General features: G+C 40.1%; 2 protein-coding genes across 4 annotated transcripts; one reads left to right on the forward strand and one right to left on the reverse strand.

The window, feature by feature from the left end:
* The first annotated feature begins 497 nt into the window (after window positions 1–497).
* Window positions 498–14,205, forward strand: LOC109533487 (E3 ubiquitin-protein ligase HECTD1). Of its 3 annotated transcripts, none has more exons than XM_048660561.1 (24): window positions 498–722; window positions 989–1,052; window positions 1,802–2,017; window positions 2,081–2,239; window positions 2,296–2,487; window positions 2,543–2,666; window positions 2,724–2,917; window positions 2,975–3,256; window positions 3,314–3,605; window positions 3,656–3,960; window positions 4,017–4,188; window positions 4,244–4,474; window positions 5,017–5,052; window positions 7,292–7,558; window positions 7,617–7,994; window positions 8,130–9,233; window positions 9,296–10,339; window positions 10,676–10,987; window positions 11,070–11,272; window positions 11,349–11,761; window positions 11,814–12,117; window positions 12,190–12,531; window positions 12,769–13,796; window positions 13,875–14,205. In XM_048660561.1, the coding sequence occupies exons 3-24, from the start codon at window positions 1,802–1,804 to the stop codon at window positions 14,155–14,157; spliced, it is 7,881 nt and encodes a 2,626-aa protein (XP_048516518.1). In that variant the 5' UTR covers window positions 498–722; window positions 989–1,052; the 3' UTR covers window positions 14,158–14,205. The 3 variants fall into 3 exon arrangements, with proteins under 3 accessions (XP_048516518.1, XP_048516520.1, XP_048516519.1); XM_048660563.1 differs by having other exon boundaries at window positions 10,691–10,987; XM_048660562.1 differs by lacking the exon at window positions 5,017–5,052.
* LOC109533486 (putative odorant receptor 92a) lies at window positions 14,201–19,277 on the reverse strand. The gene is made up of 8 exons (XM_048660571.1): window positions 19,123–19,277; window positions 18,707–19,066; window positions 18,447–18,653; window positions 14,952–15,193; window positions 14,801–14,900; window positions 14,647–14,751; window positions 14,437–14,592; window positions 14,201–14,375 (listed from the first exon to the last, which is right to left on the reverse strand). Exons 1-8 carry the CDS (start codon window positions 19,126–19,128, stop codon window positions 14,325–14,327), a joined length of 1,227 nt encoding a protein of 408 aa, XP_048516528.1. The 5' UTR covers window positions 19,129–19,277; the 3' UTR covers window positions 14,201–14,324.
* Window positions 19,278–19,972: the final 695 nt, after the last annotated feature.

The following is a 19,972-nucleotide window of genomic DNA, read 5'->3' on the forward strand; positions in this document are numbered from 1 at the left end:
AAAAAAAACATTGAACAAACTGAATTGACTATCCAATCGATAGAACTTGAAAATTTTCGGAAATCTAAAACGCCAATAAAGTGTTGTCGCCCCAAACTTCTTGTGAAGTCAAAAAAACTTCTTATTAATTTCTAATAAAGAACAAAAGGAAAATAACATTTTGTTGCATTTTTAACAATTTTGCATGTAGGGATGCCAAAGTTGAAAACAATCGGTGAAAAAGCAAAGGAAATATAATAATAATAAACATGTTTTTAAAAATCTAAGTTCAAGGCGCTACAGTTTCGTTATTTTTCCGATTTCAGAAAACTGGAAATTGAGCTCTAAGATCTGATTATCAAGATGTTATTGTATTGATGCGTTTTATTATTATAATACATATTGTTTGATTAGCAACCTCTATCTTTCTCTTTCTAAAAGAGCGAGAATTCTACTAGTAGGAAGAGACAACATGGCATTAACTGTATAATGACAGGCTGGACGTGATGGTGAAAGGTCATCCATATTGAATTTAGTTGCGTAGTGTTGGTGGTTCTGATTACTGTATAATCGGTTGACGTTTAACCATTACAATTAGTTTTCCCATGTATTTGCAATTCGTCATAAAAACATTGATTTCCAGTTCGACACCTTGATTTTCCGCAAGTGTTCTCAAGTTTGTTTGCTCGGATCGCGAATTTGCGAAAGTGAAGATCGCGTGATATGTAAAGCTTCGCAACCAGGTACGAGCCCATTTTTTCACCAACTGGTGACATTTTCTTTATATGATTTGGTTCAAAACGAAATTCTTGTTTTTATATCAATGTCACAAGCAGTGAAATATGCTCAAATTCATTAAACTCGTTGTCAACGTCTCCAAATCATTCTCAGTGCTACTGTCCAGGACATGCAAACTTCCAAATTTTATTGATTTTGTGCATTCCTAGTTATGGTTGGGTTTGCATTGTACATTGTCTCAATAACCTTTCTAATCAATTTCCTGTTTCAGGACTTTCCTTCAAATCCGCACATTCTCGTCGAGGAAACGCATCAGGCCGTCTACCAGATTAACAGTAAGTATTGATAAATCGGATCGCTTTGTTTGCATTTTCACCCAACAATTTCCTGGAAAATGGGACCACACCACACACGAATTCACCTGCTCTACACATCTATTTGCACTTTGTCGTGACGGTTAAGTGCTTCAAATGACCCACATCTGATCTCTTGGCTTCAGTCACATCACTAGCAGAAGACATGCACATAAGTAGGCAGATAAGATAATTTATTTTACGTATGTTGGAAATTCTGGTTTACTAGCTAAGATTCCACATCTTTTTATCGAGGCAATTGCCAACAAAGGAAACCAGACGTTTAATTTATACATTTCCGCACTTGTCTCTTCAATATCCTATTAGTGCGATTCTCTAGATTAGGTTTTGCTACAAATACGATAAATAAACATCATCCTCTGGCAGGAAGGAATTTAAAAGGTAGATTGAAACAGAATGCAGTTCCCTATCGCGATAGACACGATGTTTGGTCGCATAAAAGTGCTTCGCGTTGTTTGTTTTAAGGCCAATCGCCAACACAAAGATTTTCAATTTTCATAAGGAGAATATTGGAATTTTCCCCATTTTCAAATCCATTCATTATTTAGTTCATAGAAGGTTCACTCGTACTTTTCAAGATTTTCATTTCATCAAAAAAGCCGATTTGAACAACCTAAATAATTTTGACATCGTTTATAGTTAGTCCGTTTTACCAAGCCAACTGACCACATTTCACTTTCACTTGGTTCTGAAAATATTACCTTGAATAGATGGCCGACCCTGATCCCGAGACTCTTCTGGAATGGCTCAACAGTGGATTAGGCGATGAAAGGGACATGCAACTCATTGCTCTAGAGCAACTGTGCATGCTGCTTTTGATGTCTGATAATGTTGACCGCTGCTTTGAGAGTTGTCCCCCGAGAACTTTCCTCCCGGCCCTATGCAGGATATTTCTGGACGAACAGGCTCCAGAAAATGTTCTGGAAGTGAGTGTTTTGGGTGAAAATTATTTGCGAACATTTCAATTAAATTGCATTAATGATTATTAGGTCACAGCCAGAGCTATAACTTATTATCTGGATGTGTCCGCTGAATGTACTAAGAGAATTGTAGCTATTGATGGCGCTATCAAAGCAATTTGCGATCGTTTGGTTGTGGTGGAGTTGGCCAGTAGAACTAGCAAGGATTTAGCGGAACAGTGCGTTAAGGTACGGTGTCTAGCACTTTGATATCGATAAATCGGTAAAGGCGATCTTTCTTTTAGGTACTAGAATTGATTTGCACGCGAGAAGCTGGCGCAGTTTTTGACGCCAGTGGCTTAAGCTGCATTCTCCCATTTATTCGAGACAATGGCCAAGGCGTTCACAAAGACACCCTGCATTCAGCTATGGCTGTGGTGTCACGTTTATGCACCAAGATGGAACCTGCCGATTTACAACTGCCTGGCTGTGTTCAGGTAAATTATTCGCCCAATATAATCATTGCATCAGGATTACGCCATGTTTCTGCAGGCATTGAGCGCCTTGCTGCAACATGAAGACACTCTAGTAGCAGATGGAGCGCTACGTTGTTTCGCTTCCGTCGCTGACCGATTTACTCGTAGAGGCGTTGATCCAGCGCCTTTAGCTCAACATGGTGAGTGTTGCACAAAAAATAGCAACTTCAGAGGGTCATTTTCCAACTTCCTTTCAGGATTGGTAAAGGAGTTGTTGAGCAGACTATCTAATGCAGCCGGTCCAGCAGCAGCAGCCGCCCAGAATACCGGTAAAACCCAAACATCATCAAGCGTCCCTGCAGTAACCGACTCTAAAGCTAATGCCGCTTCAATTTCTACCATTATTAGTCTACTGTCCACTTTATGCAGAGGATCTCCCATCATTACCCATGTAAGTTACTCATTTTGTTTGGTGTAGTTTCAGAGGCCAATTAACCGTGTGTTGCAGGATTTGTTGCGATCCGAGCTTTTGGACGCTATAGAAAAAGCTCTGAAAGGAGATGAGCGATGCACGCTAGACTCGATGAGATTGGTCGATTTGCTGCTAGTTTTGCTGTTCGAAGGGCGCAGAGCCCTGGGAAAACCGGGCGCTTGCACTTCCGGTCAACTGATGCCGAGGATCAGACGCATGGATTCCGCAGCTGAAAAATCTCATAGACAGCTGATCGACTGCATCCGATCCAAAGATACAGACGCTCTTATTGAGGCTATCGAAAATGGCGGCATAGAGGTTGCTTATTTATTTAAAAAATCTACCTAATTTGCTGACTTTTTTGTCTCTTCGCAGGTTAATTTCATGGACGACGTCGGGCAAACCTTATTAAATTGGGCGTCAGCTTTTGGCACTCAAGAAATGGTCGAATATCTCTGCGAAAAAGGAGCGGATGTTAACAAAGGCCAAAGATCTTCGTCATTACATTACGCTGCTTGCTTCGGCAGGCCAACAATCGCTAAAGTGCTCTTAAGGTATGGCGCAAATCCTGATCTGCGGGATGAAGATGGCAAAACACCATTGGATAAAGCGCGAGAAAGGGTTGACGAAGGGCATCGAGAAGTGGCGGCTATTTTACAATCACCCGGTAAGCTATTTGAAACTGCTTAAAAATGTGTTTTATTGAGATTTTATTAGGCGAATGGATGGTTTGTCTGGACAAGGAGCGAGGCCGAAAGTCGGAATCGGATACTGACGAAAGCGTCGAGCCGAAAGGAGACCCAGAAATGGCGCCTGTTTATTTAAAACGTCTGCTACCGATATTTTGCAGTACATTCCAGCTAACAATGCTGCCCAGCGTGAGAAAAGCCAGTCTGGGATTAATCAAGAAAATGATCCATTACATCCAACCGAATTTGCTCGAAGATCTCTGCGCTATCGAGATTACTCCGAATTTCGCCACACAGTTGGTTGAAGTGATTGCCGTTGTGCTCGACAATGAGGTAATATTCTTTCGATTTACACAGACTTCTTTTTAACCAGGGGCTTTGTGTGACAGGAAGACGAGGATGGTCACTCTGTGGTTCTCACTATCATCCAGGATCTGATGGTGAAAAACCAGAAGACCTTTTTGGATCATTTTGCCCGACTGGGAATTTTCTCCAAAGTCCAGTCCTTGGCAGCCCCGCCAGAACCCCAGGAAGCTGACGAAGGGGAACCATCGCAAGAAGGTTTGTTTTTCAATGTCTCACTTTGACATTTATTAATCTGAGTTGACTTTCACAGAACCCACCGAGCAACAGCAAGTGGACGATGCAAAAGAAATCCTGCCGGGAAAAGCTTATCATTGGAAGGACTGGTCGGTTTGTCGCGGACGAGATTGTCTATATCTTTGGAGCGATGCTGCAGCTTTGGAACTTTCCAATGGTTCAAATGGATGGTTCCGATTTATACTCGATGGTAAATTAGCGACCATGTACTCGAGCGGATCTCCTGAAGGCGGCGCTGATACACCAGGTAAATTTTTCTCGTACTTTCAGCAACTGATTTTTTCTTGATTTTTTATTGTTTGTACATCGAAGTATAAAGATTGCAGTAAAATGTTTCGTAGAAGTCACCCAACTACAATTTCCTTGCGGTTTTATGCATGCTTTGAACCGAATATAAAGTTGGAAGTTTGATCAAATTAGGCGGTTTTTGGGAAGGGGTTCTTTGATATTAAGCTGAATTTTTAATTGGGAAAGGGATTATTCTCTTAATTTTCATGCCCGTTGGGTTTTTATGAAGTTGCGCGATATAAGCTAAAAGCTGTCTTCAAGAAGACGGTTTTAAGGTAGGTTTGATGACTAGCCTGAAAAACGAATGCCTAGACCACAACATCTTTTAAAGCATTTTGATCCAAGTTTAAATCAAACATTTGCTGTTTTTTGTGTTTTTGTTGCATTTAATCGACTTTTTTTTAACGTGAAATAACACCCATGTCAGTATAAAAAATTGAATCTTACGATTACATAAGTCTGCGGAGTGTCACAACCAATGTTTGTTTTTGTTGCATTTAGGCAAGGCCCGATCCACCGACTCCCTTACGACCGAAGGTAGGTGAATCATTAATCCATTTTATTTAAATTGTGGCTCTCAAACGTTCGGCAGTTCCACAGTCATCTACTGGAGATTTACTTTGTTCTTAAAATTCGTCAAATTTGTAGTTTACTTTAATTAATTTCATCTATTTTTTTATCGCACGCTTTATTTACTTACACACAACCAGACTAGATAGTTATTCCAGTTTTGCATGTCTAGTGCAGGCCTCCACATTGACAAGTATGTTAACTTTTTGCAATCTACTAACTAGGCCTGGGTAACTCAGTGAATTTTTAGGAGTTGGCGCAGTGCTGCGCCAATCCAACGCACCGGCGCAGTAACTCAATTCCGTTGCTGGGAAAATGTTGATGACTTTTATAACTTTTTTAAGATTTATTATAAGGCCATTTATTAATAACATTTTTAAAATGTCTTCAAATTTCAGAATTTTCTAGTTTTAGCCAAGTTACTCTTTCTTCTAAATACTCAATTTTCTAAAGTTTCACTTAAAAATGCTGACAATATTAATCTGAAATAAATTTGGAATCCTGTGTCGTTTTCCAGCTTCCAATTTGGAACAAAAATCAAACAATTTTCTATCAAAAAACGAACAGAATAAGCGAAAGTTTATAACAGATTTGGAAATCTCTCACCTCCATTCCTCTGAAGACAGTAGAATTTCTGAAAAATGTGTTTTTTTAGTTTTGACCGAATTTTTTTTGCTTTACTTTCTACTCAAAAACGCTCTATTTTGTAGACTTTTACTTAAAAATACTGACGACCTGGAGGACTTTTACGCGAATTATTGCAAGATAAATTCATAGCTTCGTAAAAAAATTCCAAAAACTTTTTTCAGTGTTGAATTCGGGGCAAAAACGAAAATAAATTTCTACCGTTTTTTTCCTGAAAACTATTAAGGTTTTCTCCAAAACCGATCACAAAACTAAAAGTTTTTAATCGAAACGGTAAAAAAATATTATTTTTTGATAATTTTCTTCTTTTTTGACAATAATAGGGTGTTTTCAGTCAAAAATTATATAATTAATTTGCTAGAAAATTCGCGGTTTGCAGGAACTTTAGAAAACCCTTAAAAAGTAATTAGGATTATCTTAAAAAAAAACCACCAGAGGAAAAGTTAACAAAAAATTAATGGGAAAATTCGCCGCCCTCATCGCTCTGAAGATTTCTAAAGTTCTTTTAAATTTTCAGGTCATTTTTAACAAAGTTTCTATTAAGCAATTCTTTCTACGCAAAAATCGCATTATTTTTTAATTTTACTTAAAATACTGGCAATTTTGAGGTATTTTCCTTGAAAAATTATAAGCTACATTTTATTGGAACACTCGCATCCTTAACCGCTTGGCACAAATGTTTGGAAAACTTTTTGCAGCTTCAAATTATGGACAAAACCCTAATAATTATTTCTAGGTCTTTTTTCAAAAATATTTCCCCGGACTGAAAAAGCGAAAATTTATAATCATGTATTTGGAAAACTCTTGGAAACTGGCGTTTCTTCACTTTTAGGTTAATATTTCGTGGCAACCGTGTCTCTAAAAATAAAAACCGCGTTTTTCCTAACGTTTTAATGTAAAATACTGACAAACTGAATGTTTTATGGAAACAAATGAAGAGATAGATTTTACAAGAAAACTCGTCGACTTTCTTTGGACTCAGTTCTGTTGCTGGGAAGATCTAGATGACTTTTTCTTAGTTGATTGAACAATGTAGTAAAACACATTTAGGAATGTTTTCCGGGCTTTGAAGCCGTGGTCTATGGGAATTTCTTCCTGACGTTTCGTCCACAACTGCGGTGGACATTATCAAAGGCGATGAGGCAGTGGGCGAAATGATCTCCCGTGCTTTTCGACTAAGACTGGTTGACAACTGTTCAATTCCCATAGACCACGGCTTCAAAGCCCAGAAAACATTCCTAAATGTGATTTAACCGGCCGTGAAAGCCTTCATAGTCTGAATATAGTAAAACGTTACTCAGAAAAAATGTTAATAACCCTTTTTTAGATGTGATAATTCCAGTCTCGGGTGTCGTAAAGCTTTAACAAATTAATTATAACTCATTAACCGACGAGTTATAACTCGTTAACTCAGAGAGTGGCAACAACTCAATAGCGCAACTCAACACAGTATCACCCAGGCCTATTACTAACAGCAGTTTCATTGTGACACGTAGACGTTTTCTGTAAGAATAATTGTAATTATTGGCATTTTATTCAGTTGAGATCGATGCGATTTCAGAAAACCGTGGCGAGTTCTTGGAAAAGCTTCAAAGAGCCCGAGCTGCTGTTCGAATTACCAATAACTCCATACCAATTTTGTCAAAACCGGGTCCTGCAAGGCTTGTGGTTGGAAACTGGTCTCTAACTTCGAAAAGAGATGCAGAAGTGCATATTCACAACTCCGATGGTCAACAGCAAACCACCATATTAAGGGACGATCTTCCGGGCTTTATTTTTGAGTCCAATAGGGGCACTAAACATTCTTTTATTGCCGAAACCAGTCTGGGTAAAGCATGGTACGCTTTCCATGTTGCATTTTAAATAATGTTGGTTTTAACCTGCAGGCGCTGAATTTGCTACCGGCTGGACAAGCAAAAAGGGCAAGCGAATTCGGTCAAGAACCGAAGCGACAAAGATCAAAGTCAAGTATCTAGCTCATCAATTGTATGAACAATACTTTAGAGCCGCTCAAGCTCAGCCTCGGGGAGTAGTCGCGCAGTTAGGAAATATCGTCGCTCAGATAGAACGAGCATGCCAGAAACAAGGCTCTTATGGGAACAACAGAGACGGCACCAACTCATGGAAAGAAATCCTGACCAATGCAATTGACGCTCTCACTGTTATCTTAAAGGACGACGGTGTGGTCAGTGCTTACGAGTTGTACAGCTCTGGATTAGTTCAAGCACTTCTGAATCTTTTGTCTATTAGTTATTGGGATCAAGGTAAGAGACAAAGGTCTACGCTTAAATGAATATGCAAGCTATTCGACCACAGCTGATAGCGCGAAAATCTCCCCAATTTCTACGATCGAAACAGTAATTTTTTTTTCATAATCCAAATATTATTTTTTATTTCAGGGCTCAAAGTCAGCAAGGTAAACAAGCATCAAAAGCAAAGAATCCAAGTATTCAAGGATTGTTTCAAAGTTAAATCCTCCGATGAGCATAATTCCATGTCCATATTGGTTCAAAAGCTAATCGCCGTGTTGGAAAGCATTGAAAAATTGCCAGTGTACCTTTATGATTCTCCGGGGTCCGGATATGGATTGCAGGTGTTAACTCGACGATTGAGATTCAGGCTGGAAAAAGCGCAGGGTGATAGTACGTTGATTGACCGAACTGGAAGAGGTTTAAAGATGGAGCCTTTGGCTACTGTAGCTCAACTCGAGCGGTATTTGCTGAAAATGGTGGCGAAACAGTGGTACGACTACGACAGGGCCACGTTCCAGTTTGTAAAAAAGCTGCGAGAGACCAAGTTCCAAACGTTCAAACATTCGCACGACTTTGATGAGAATGGGGTGATTTACTTTATTGGAACTAATGGGAAAACTAGCTGCGAATGGGTGAATCCCGCCCAGTACGGTTTGGTAACAGTCACGAGTTCAGACGGAAGAAACCTTCCTTATGGGCGCCTGGAGGATATTCTGTCGCGCGACTCCTCAGCATTAAACTGTCACACAGACGATGACAAGCGAGCGTGGTTCAGTATCGATTTGGGTCTGTTTATTATTCCTACCGCCTATACTTTGAGGCATGCTCGCGGCTACGGCCGTTCGGCTTTGAGGAATTGGCTCTTTCAAATGTCCAAGGACGGAGTGGTTTGGACAACGCTTTCCACACACACGCACGATATTTCTCTGAATGAGCCAGGCTCTACAGCCACATGGCCAGTGGAATCGCCACCAGACGAACAAGGATGGCGGCATGTGCGCATTCAACAGGCGGGGAAAAACGAATCTGGTCAGACCCATTATCTCAGTCTTTCCGGCTTTGAAATCTACGGTCAAGTGACGAGTGTGTGCGATGAAATGGGAAAAGCTCACAAGGAACAGGAGGCTCAGCTAAGAAAACAAAGGAGACTGGTGAAGACGCAGTTGCTGAAATTTATGACAGTTGGAGCGAGAGTGATGCGAGGGGTCGATTGGAAGTGGAGGGATCAGGATGGCAACCCACCCGGGGAAGGTAAAAACTACCCCAAGCCTTCATGGACCCTAGAAATTAATAATTTTCTCATTTTGTTTCAGGGACCGTGACTGGAGATCTCCATTCTGGTTGGATTGACGTAACCTGGGATCATGGAGGATCAAACTCCTACCGTATGGGGGCTGAAGGAAAATATGATCTAAAGTTGGCGGTGAACGTTGATGTTGGAGCAGCATCGACGCCGAAATTGGCAAATAAACCGAAAAATAAGGACGACAAGCAGAGTGTTCTGACTAGTAGAAAGAGCAGTTCAACGCCAAGTTTGCCTGAAGCAACTGATATCAAAACATCGGTCGCCTCAACTGAACAAGCCGCTTCTGCGGACAATTTGGCTGCCAAGCAGGCAGCAGTAACTATAGCCGAAAGCGTTCTCTCTGGGGCCAGAAATGAAGCATTAGTGGCCGTGACTTCAGAATCTCAAGCAGGAAACTTGGATAGCGATTTATCGCTCGTCGTGCATCCGTTGAGGGATCCACATCACGATCTTTCTACTATAAACAACAGCAGCGACTTGGCTACTATTGTTGAAAGTTTAACGCTACCGGACAACAAACCAGCTGCAACAAAGCGTCAAAGCAGCGACGAACCTAGTGATAGTTTAAGGGATGCGAGCCAAAAGTCTGCGGCGGGCAAATCAAACCGGACGACAAAAATTACGAATGCCACTGCGGTTGCGGCTCAGAGCTTTGTCGAAGCTGTTGAAGCGTTGGATCGGATCCGGGAAGGTTCGGATATGTTGAGGAACAACACCAACAACTTCCTTTCAGCCGAATTTCTGCAGTCGGCCTTGAACTTCAGCCAAACCAACCAGCAGTCGATCAACAACTTGTCCAGCATGGCGGGAACTCCTGTGCGAATATCTGTTTCTTCTAAGCCCGAAGCTAATGAGGAACCGGCGGAGAAACGGAAAGAGGATGGTGAGGATGGTGCGAAACCCAGTTTCAGTAGCAGTGACAACGAAGAAGCAGTGAATAACGCAAATAATGCGAAGAATTCCATTGTGGTCACCAATCCCATGAGTGTTAGTGTACCAAATCTTACAAGCACTGAGGCAAACAGCCAGATTGAAACCACTGCAAGTGCAGGTAAGTTGTTGTTGCACAACATTCATTTTCTCTCATTTGCATGAATTTGAGCCGAAGGTTAATTAGAGGATTTTTCAAAATTTGCTTGGCCCCTATAAAAATTGTGTTATTTTGGTTTCTCCTTGTGTTAATATACATATTCTTTCCTTCAGGACTTATAGCCCATTGTTCGTTTTCAAATATACAGGAATACATGTGTGTGATTGATGAAATATTTAATTTTTATTTCGATCTGTGTGGGTAATTGCATTGTTTCCCTAATTAAACTTCGTGCTATCTCCAACCATCCTTATCTAGAATGCTCAATTAACTTCAGCCTTACCAACTAAATTATAGTTCTGAACTTCCCAGGCTTGTTAGAGACGTTTGCCGCTTTGGCTCGACGACGCCAGTCAAGTTCAACGGTAACATCGCAATCATCACGCAATTCGAACTCTAACAACGCTCAAGTATCGAATGCAAACGTGCAAAATAACCAAAATGCGGGATGCATTTTCCCGCGCGCTCCCAACTCCGTATCCAGTCTGGTAAGGCTGGCGTTGTCCACGAATTTCCCCAGTGGCCTGCTAAGCACTGCTCAGAGTTATCCTAGTTTATCTTCTAGTAATAATTCGAGGGCTCAACAAGCAGGAATCTCAACCGCTGCAGGTATTGTCGGTTTATCATGCATTCTTTCGTAATTCAGACTGGGCTCACTCTGGCACTTTTCATGTGTTCCAATTTGTTGCAGGTGCTGTTCAAGGACTTAGCCAGGCTTTGACTATGAGTTTGACTTCGACCAGCAGCGATAGCGAGCAGGTTTCACTGGAGGACTTTTTGGAGACGTGCAGAGCTCCAACCTTGCTTGCTGAATTGGAGGATGATGAGGAAATGGGCGACAATGAAGATGATAATGATGATGATGAAAATGAAGACGATGCTGATTATGATGAGGTGAGGGTGGTGATGATGATGATGATGATGATCATGTAGCATGCACATCTGGAACCGTCTGTTTGGGGTTTTATAGGTTATGGTTTCAAGAAATCTGCTGAGTTTTATGGAGGAGGAAGGATTCGAGCCGCTCCATAATACGAAAAGAAGGTCATGGGATGATGAATATGTTGTAAAGCGGCAGTTCAGCGCCTTAATTCCTGCTTTTGATCCTCGGCCTGGAAGAACGAACATTATTCAAACTAGTGATCTGGAAATTCCGGCTCCAGGCCAGGAGGAAAGCTCGAGCTCAGCGGACCTGGAATATTTGCCCCAACCCAAAATTCAGTTGGTTCTTCAAGGGCCCAACATGCCCGGCATTAACGACGTCGAGATCGAACTGAACGAACCCTCTTGGACTATATTCAGAGCTGTTCAGGAGCTGATGCAACTAACCGAGTTTCCATCCAAGCAGGAGAAGCTGCGTCGGTTATGGGAGCCCACTTATATGTGAGCCAGCACCGCTCTTAAGCTTGTCCAGTGCATGATTTGAATTTTTTAGGATCATTTACAAGGAAATCAAAGAAGGCAGTTCAAACGACTCGGAGGACGGACACGCGACCCCTGTAACTAGACGGGTGGCTCATATGCGAGCCAGCTCTATTGCTGGCCATTCACTTTCGCCATCCACTCCAGTTCCTGGAACACCTTCGGTGTCCAGTTGCACTGTCGAGGACGTTCTTCATCTATTGAGACATTTGTTTGTCATCACAACATCTCACAGCGTTATTGAAAAGTCTTTGAATTACGCCGAAGTCAATTCCGAGCTGTATTCCAGCAAAAAGATCACTAACAAGCTTTTGCAGGTACGATTTTTTCAAAGTCAAACGAAAATTCCAGTTCCTTTTATTACAGCAATGGAAATATTTCTGTTTCAGCAAATTCAAGACCCACTAGTGCTGTCCAGCTCCAGCTTGCCCACTTGGTGCGAGGAATTGAATCACTCTTGCCCTTTCTTATTCCCATTCGAAACCAGGCAGCTCTACTTCAATTGTACAGCATTCGGAGCTTCTAGGAGTATCGTGTGGTTGCAAACTCAACGCGATGTGACCATTGAACGGCAACGCACCCCTGGTTTATCACCCAGAAGGGACGATCCGCACGAGTTTCGAGTAGGCAGACTGAAGCACGAACGAGTGAAAGTTCCCCGAGGTGATCAACTGCTGGATTGGGCTATTCAAGTTATGAAGGTTCACGCGGAGAAAAAGTCTATTTTAGAGGTAAGACAGTTTCCAAAAGATCAGAGCCGAATATCAGGCAAAGAGGTGATTTGCGAATTGCAGTGTTTCACAAAATGGACCTAACTGAGTTGACATGGGGAATTCTGTTTTCAAAGTGCCAGAAGAAATCAGTTATTAACTGGCAAATTAAAGCCGGTTTATCTGCCTTCAAAGCTGGAAATGTGCGATATGAATTTCCAAATCAATTGAGTGCATTCAAATTTCTGTTTGTTCCAGGTGGAATTTGTGGGAGAAGAAGGTACAGGACTAGGGCCGACATTGGAATTTTACGCCTTAGTCGCTGCTGAATTGCAAAGACGGGATTTGTGCATGTGGATCTGCGACGATGAGTTGAATTATGAAGCTGAAACTGTTGATTTAGGCGAAGGGCTGAAACCGCCGGGTTTCTACGTAAGAAGAGCCTCTGGTCTGTTTCCCGCTCCTTTGCCACAGAACTCTGAAGTATGTGATAAGGCTGTGAAGTATTTCTGGTTTTTGGGTGTGTTCTTGGCGAAAGTGTTGCAAGATAATCGTCTGGTTGATCTGCCACTGAGCAAGAGCTTTTTGAAGTTGATGTGCCACGGCGAGATTCAGAACACGGTGAACGAACGGATTGGCCTGGTGGGCATTAAGAAGAGCACGGAAGAGGATATTATGGCTTCCAGTTATATCTCGGAGGAAAGTGAAAAGGAGCTGGAGCTCGATCCGCCCAAGTTAGTCACTGAAGATGGCCGGCCTTGGTTCTCAAATCTTCTTAACGAAGACGATTTTCTTGACATAGACCCGGTCAGAGCCGATTTCCTCAAGCAAGTCAAACAACTAGTGAGAGAGAAACAAAATATTATGCAAGATCACTCTTTGTCGCCAGAGGATAAGACGAATCAGATCCAAAACTTGGCATTTCACTATCCCGAAATATCGATGTCTTTGGCAGATCTAGCGCTCACTTTTACTTATCTGCCAAGCTCAGATGTCTTTGGCTTCGACAGCGTAAACTTGGTGCCGAATGGCGACGACATAGAAGTCACAATAGAGAATTTAGAGGAATACTCAGAATTCACTTCAAGTTTTTGTTTGGAAACCGGCTTAACCAGACAACTGAATGCTTTCCATAAAGGTTTCTGCCAAGTTTTCCCGATGGAGAAGTTGGCAGCTTTCAGTCCAGGTGAAATGGCCATTATGCTTTGTGGAAACCAAAATCCCGAATGGACCAAAGAAGATCTGCTGAACTACACGGAACCAAAGTTAGGATACACTAAAGAAAGGTGAGCAGTCAATTATCAAATCAAATTGATTTACTTAAAAAAGAAAATGTTAATATGAATACTTCTTGTTGTTTTCAGTCCGGGTTTCCAAAGGTTTGTCAACGTTTTAGTTGATATGACGCCTGAAGAGCGAAAAGCATTCTTGCAATTCACCACTGGGTGCAGCTCTCTGCCTCCAGGCGGTTTAGCGAATTTGTATCCGCGATTAACTATCGTGCGTAAAGTGGATGCTGGCAAAGGTTCGTACCCGTCGGTAAACACTTGCGTGCACTATTTGAAGCTACCCGACTATCCAACTGAGGAGATACTTAAGGAGAGACTGCTCGCAGCAACAAAGGAGAAAGGTTTTCACTTGAATTAACTTGTTTTATAGTATATGTATCTTATTCAAATAAATATGTAAATTGATGCCTGTTAGTGTGATTTAATGGTAAGTTACTTTAGTGTAGTTACAATCTAGACTATTCTGCTAGTGGATCACTATTCATTTCGTTAATAAAATTACTAAAAAAGTGAAGTGTTTTGGTTTCAGTTCAGCCCATACATTAAGGTCATGTAAGAGTAGCTGGCCCGCAGAACCTAAAATAGGTCAGTTTAGACAATAAAAAAGATTATTGCTGAAAAAGATCTAGTTGCTCACAGAAATGAACGCTTGCAGCGACATGACGCCGAACTGTCCCAGGTAGAATTTTAGTGGCTTTTGAGCTCGCGCAATCACCGTAAACATCATTATTTTTACTTGAGGCGACTGGTCGTACCAGTTACTCTGCCAGGCTGAAAGCGCAATATTTTGACTCTAAAAAATGCTTAATGAGTTCATTAATCGCACTGCAACTCTTGAGTGGCTTACAGTTGTGAGCAGCTCATTTCCATAATGGTAGTAAAGAATCAGCCTGAGAAACATCGACCCAATGAACGAGATCATAAACAGGACCAAAAAAACATCGATATCGTTCTGCAAAAGGACAAAATGTAATGTTTTTTGAGTGAATTATTTAACTTACCTCTAGGGCTTGAGTGAGAATGCAAGCAACTTGAAGGGAGCTTTGCAAAAAATCGCAAAGCATCACGAAACTCATGCAGTCGTTTATCTCATTCACATACCTAAAACTGGTTAGTTTTACCCAAACTTTGCGTCATAAAGTTTCAACTTACGTGATTATTTCGTTATGATGTTTAATAACATCCACCAATGTCCAATAGGCAGCAATATCGTCATTGACTATTTGATTTCTCAAGGCAAAGTTCCTCTTGTGCTCATCAAAATTTTGCAAAATTTCGTGCAGTATGTTCAAATGGCCCATTGGCTGAGTGAGAAGCGCGAACATAATCAAATCGGAGCAGGTAACAAAAAATGCGGAAATCATGCAGTTTATACAGCCCCATGTGTAGACGTACTAAAACAATGATTTTTACCAGTTTTAATTAAACCTGGTTCGACTGGACGCGCTCGATTTGTGTACTGATAGTATTTTTTCTGGTAAACCGACCGATATTAAGTGTTTATTATTTTACTCGATGTAATTCAGGAAAAATTATTCAAATTTGTCTTGCACAGCTGTCGGATGATTAATCATGCTTTTAATTAGGGCTTCAATTACAGGAATGTTTCCGGTCGGGGGGTTTTAAATAACGAATTGTGGCTCAAATTTAATCATTTTGGGTCACAATTAGGGTTTGCATGCAAACAGTATTGCATGTAAAGGTTTCATTATAAATTGGTGTTTTTTGTGAACAGGGCTTCCGGCTCTGGATGGTTTTTAGCCTAAAAATATTTTCAATGTGATCGGAAATCTGCTGAGGCTTAAGATTTTGTAAATTAAAAACGTTAAAGCGCTCTCAGCTTTAAATTGCGAGCTTCGCATCCTTAAAGTTTCAAACAATTGGCGTTTTGACTCGCTAACTTTTCTTGATCTTTTCAGGTTTTAAATATTGAAAAAATATTCCACTAGCGCCCTCAACTAGCTTTAATTTGTGAGTTTATAATCCAAAACTAAACGAAAATATTTTTTAACAATTATATTAACGGTTGCTTCAAATTCATCTCGCTTTACTCAGTAAAAGCTGAACAATTTTTTTGAAGCGTCTTTAACCAGCTTTAATTGGTTTGGGCTACAATGCGAAATGCTTCTAAAACCGACTTTTAAAAAACCGAGTAAATTTTCCAGTTGCAAGCTAAATAAAATGGCCGCTAAATATTTTTAACGGTGTTGGCGCTGAACTCTTCTGGTTATTTCGAAATTTTACACTTTCAAAAAATATTCCAAAGCACTCTCGGACTCATTTTTTCGGAAGGTGGTAAAGTTTAATAGTAAGCTGAAAAAATCCAAAGTTTCATAAAAATGTAGCAAAAGATTTATCAGAGAGCTCGTGTCAACATCAAATGTTGTATTCAGTCGCTTTTAATGATGCCAGCGCACGAAAACATGCATCATCATGCAATCATGAGCTGGTTTGAATCTGTACCTGCCGTTTAGGCCAGTTTTCCACAAAATATTAATCTTCACGAACTTAAAAGTAAAATATATGCAAAAAGCTTTTGTTGTTTTCAAGTGTAAAAAACCCCAAAATCCAAATCAAGGAGCCTAAAGTTAGATGCAGCTTTGAAATGATCGTTCTTTGTGTCGTGTGAATCGCGTTCTTAAATCCGAACTTCCGAAAGCAAATGCGGTAGTTTATTCTGCTTGCGAACTGCAGGATTTAAGTTTTCTACTCGGAGTAGATTTTTATTGACTGTTTAAGTACCGAGTGGAGTTTATTAATAGGCAGAAAATGGAGGATGGGGCGCCAGCTTGCAGAAAGCTGGAAAGAATGATTTCTAAACTCTACCTAAATCCCTTAGTTTGAACTGAATACTTTTTCTAATGGCAACTGAAGTTTTATGGATTCTTTACATTTGGTTATTCTTTGCTTCTCTGATTTAAATCCGAGTAAACATTGCAAATACAAGCTAAATAAAGCGCCTTTTAGCGGCGTTTTAAGACTGGAAATTAAAAAAATACTGCAAAGTACGTTTAACCTGCTTTAATTTGTGAAGCTATAATGCGAAAAGTTCCGAAAAACGCCTTTTAGAAAAACGGAGAAAACGTTCCAATTACTTACAAGCAAAATAGTGCCTGATAATTATTTTTTCACTGCGATTTGGCTCTCAAATCTTCTGATTCATTCGAGATTTTGAAAATTCAATAAATGTTCCGAAGCGCCTTTAACTTGCTTTACCTTGCCGGTTTTAAATGCTAAAAGTTCCCAAAAACGATTTTGTTAAAGCCGAGTAAACAATGCAAATACAAGCTAAATAAAACATCTTTTAGCGGCGTTTTGGCTCTGAACTCTTCTCGCGTTATGAAGACTGGAAATTAAAAAAATACTGCAAAGTGCCTTTAACCTGCTTTAATTTGTGAAGCTATAATGCGAAAAGTTCTCAACAACGCCTTTTAGAAAAACGGAGGAAACGTTAAGAAAACTTACAAGCAAAATAGTGCCTGATAATTATTTTCTCACTGCGATTTGGCTCTGAACTTTTCTGATTCATTCGAGATTTCGAAATTTCAAAAACTGTTCCAAAACGCCTTTAAATAGCTTTAACTTGCGGGTTTGCAATGTAAAAATTTCCGAAAAACGAGTTTGTTAAAGCCGAGTAAACATTGCAAATACAAGCTAAACAAACGGTCTTTTAGCTGCGTTTTGGCTCTGAACTCTTCTCGCGTTATGAAGACTGGAAATTAAAAAAATACTGCAAAGTACCTTTAACCTGCTTTAATTTGTGAAGCTATAATGCGAAAAGTTCCGAAAAACGCCTTTTAGAAAAACGGAAGAAACGTTCCAATTACTTACAAGCAAAATAGTGCCTGATAATTATTTTTTCACTGCGATTTGGCTCTGAACTCTTCTGATTCATTCGAGATTTCGAAATTTCAAAAAATGTTCCAAAGCGCCATTAACTAGCTTTAACTTGCGGGTAAATTGTACTTGTATTGTAAAATGTTACTTGCAATGTAAAAATTTCCGAAAAACGAGTTACTTGCAATGTAAAAATTGAAAGACGAGTTTGTTAAAGCCGAGTAAGCAATGAAAATGCAAGCTAAATAAAGTTTCTTTTAGCGGCGTTTTGGCTCTGAACTCTTCTCGCGTTATGGAGACCGGAAATTAAAAAAATACTGCAAAGTTCTTTTAACCTGCTTTAATTTGTGAGACCATAATTCGAAAGTTCCCAAAAAACGTCTTTGAAAAAAACGGAGGAAAGATTCCAATTCCTTACAAGCAAAATAGTGGCTGGTAATTATTTTTCCACGCCAATTTGGCTCTGTATTCTTCTGATTCTTTTGAGATTTTAAAATTTCAATAAATATTCCAAACCCTCTTTAACTGGTTTTAATTTGCGGGTTTGCAATGCAAAAATTTCCCAAAAATTACTTCGATAAAGCTGAGTAAAAACTCCAATTACACGCTGAATAAAGTGATTGTTAAATATTCCTTAGCGACCTTTTGGCTCTCAACTCTTTGCCCTTTATTGAGATTTTGGAATTATTTCAAAAAGCGCCCTCAACCAGCTTTAAACTGCTGGTTTACAGTGCAAAATCTTGAAAAATGACTTTGATGAAACCGAATAAATAGGGAAAATCAACCAAAGATTCACACACACAAACTCACCAAATACTGTTCCTCGGTATCAATCGGAAACCATGAAGATTGAGGCAAAGGCCTGACGAGTTTCACTTCATCGCCCACCCGCTGCTCTACTGGATCGGCCAACAGAGGTCGAACGCAAAAAATCACCAGCAAGGAACCAATGAAGCAGAAATAGAGTTTGAGGCTCTTATTGATTCCCTTCACGTACTTGGTGTAGATAGAGCAAATCTGGAAGGAACAAATCATTCAACTGGACCTTACCAGAACAAACCACCAGTAACCTTTTCATCGCCTTTGCGATAAACCTGCGACTCCATATCGATGACTTTCTGGATTATTTTCTTGAATTTCGGATTGAAATGAAACACCAATTGCCTGAAAAGTGTGACAGTGTTAATTAGAGTAACACACATATTGGCGCAAACAGCATCTATGTCAAAGTCCGGCCGCTTAAGCATGACGACCAGTTGAACGAATATTGTGAAGATGAACACAATGTAATAGGCAAACATTATCCTGCCATAGATTTCATAGGCTCTTCTTCTGGACTTGTTGTCTGGAAAATAAAACTCCCAGGGAAAACATCCGAATGCCACTGAACAAATCATCGGGAATTTCAAGTGTTCGCATTCTTGAAGGAGCTGAAATATTAACAAAGGATGGACTTCTGAACGTTTGGCAAAGGATGCCTACCAACCCTCATGATTCCTGCTGGACTTTTGGACTCGAATCAATTGGGTGAAATGATTTATATATGTTACTTGACATTCTGATGTATTATGCAGGAGTTACTGCTATGATTTGATGGTCAATAATTCAGAAACATTCCCCTAGATACGAATACAACATATGTTCTAGTTTCATTTGAAAAATGCCTAATTGCAGCCTTACAGCAGCTGACCTTAGCCAATTATTTATTGCACGTCGGTGTTAATCATTATAATTAAACTTGAGGTCATTTTTCCCAAGAACTGCATTTTTTACTTGAATAATACAAATTAACGAACCCATTTCTTAATTCGCATCAAATACAGATTCAAAAGGTTCTTGTGATGTCTGTGACGATTGAGCCAAAAAATGCTTGTTTGTGCGATTTAACACATTAAAATAAGCACAAAGGAAACTTACCCAATTTTTAGCAAGAATATGCAAATTTCCTTAGCAAACGCGCATGGAGGCCAAAGTTTTTACTTCGCAATCGACACATTCCGCAGCTCTAAGAAGCATTCCCTTGTTGCAAACTGGCAAGCATGAAAACTAAGTAGATAAACGTGGAAAAGTTGAAAATAATCCACAGTTTCGTAAGTTTCTAGGGCAAGGAAACCCAATTTTCTTTAGCCGCTCTCTTCTCATTGGCTTTGTTGACTTTTAACTTAAAAGCGAAATTTATAGCCGTGACTCGAGAGGCCATTGCATTCAAAACTTTTCGCATTATGGAGCGATGGTTTAGTGATTAAAGCGACTGAGAAAAAACTGACGAGTCAGTTAGTTTAATTAGCTTGTGCCTCAAATCGTCTAGAAAAATCAATGTGTTCCAGATTTTATGA

This window comes from Dendroctonus ponderosae, unplaced genomic scaffold (genome assembly GCF_020466585.1).
Source record: "Dendroctonus ponderosae isolate FM_Combo_2020 unplaced genomic scaffold, Dpon_F_20191213v2 Dpon_F_20191213_1, whole genome shotgun sequence".
Classification (NCBI taxonomy): domain Eukaryota; kingdom Metazoa; phylum Arthropoda; class Insecta; order Coleoptera; family Curculionidae; genus Dendroctonus; species Dendroctonus ponderosae.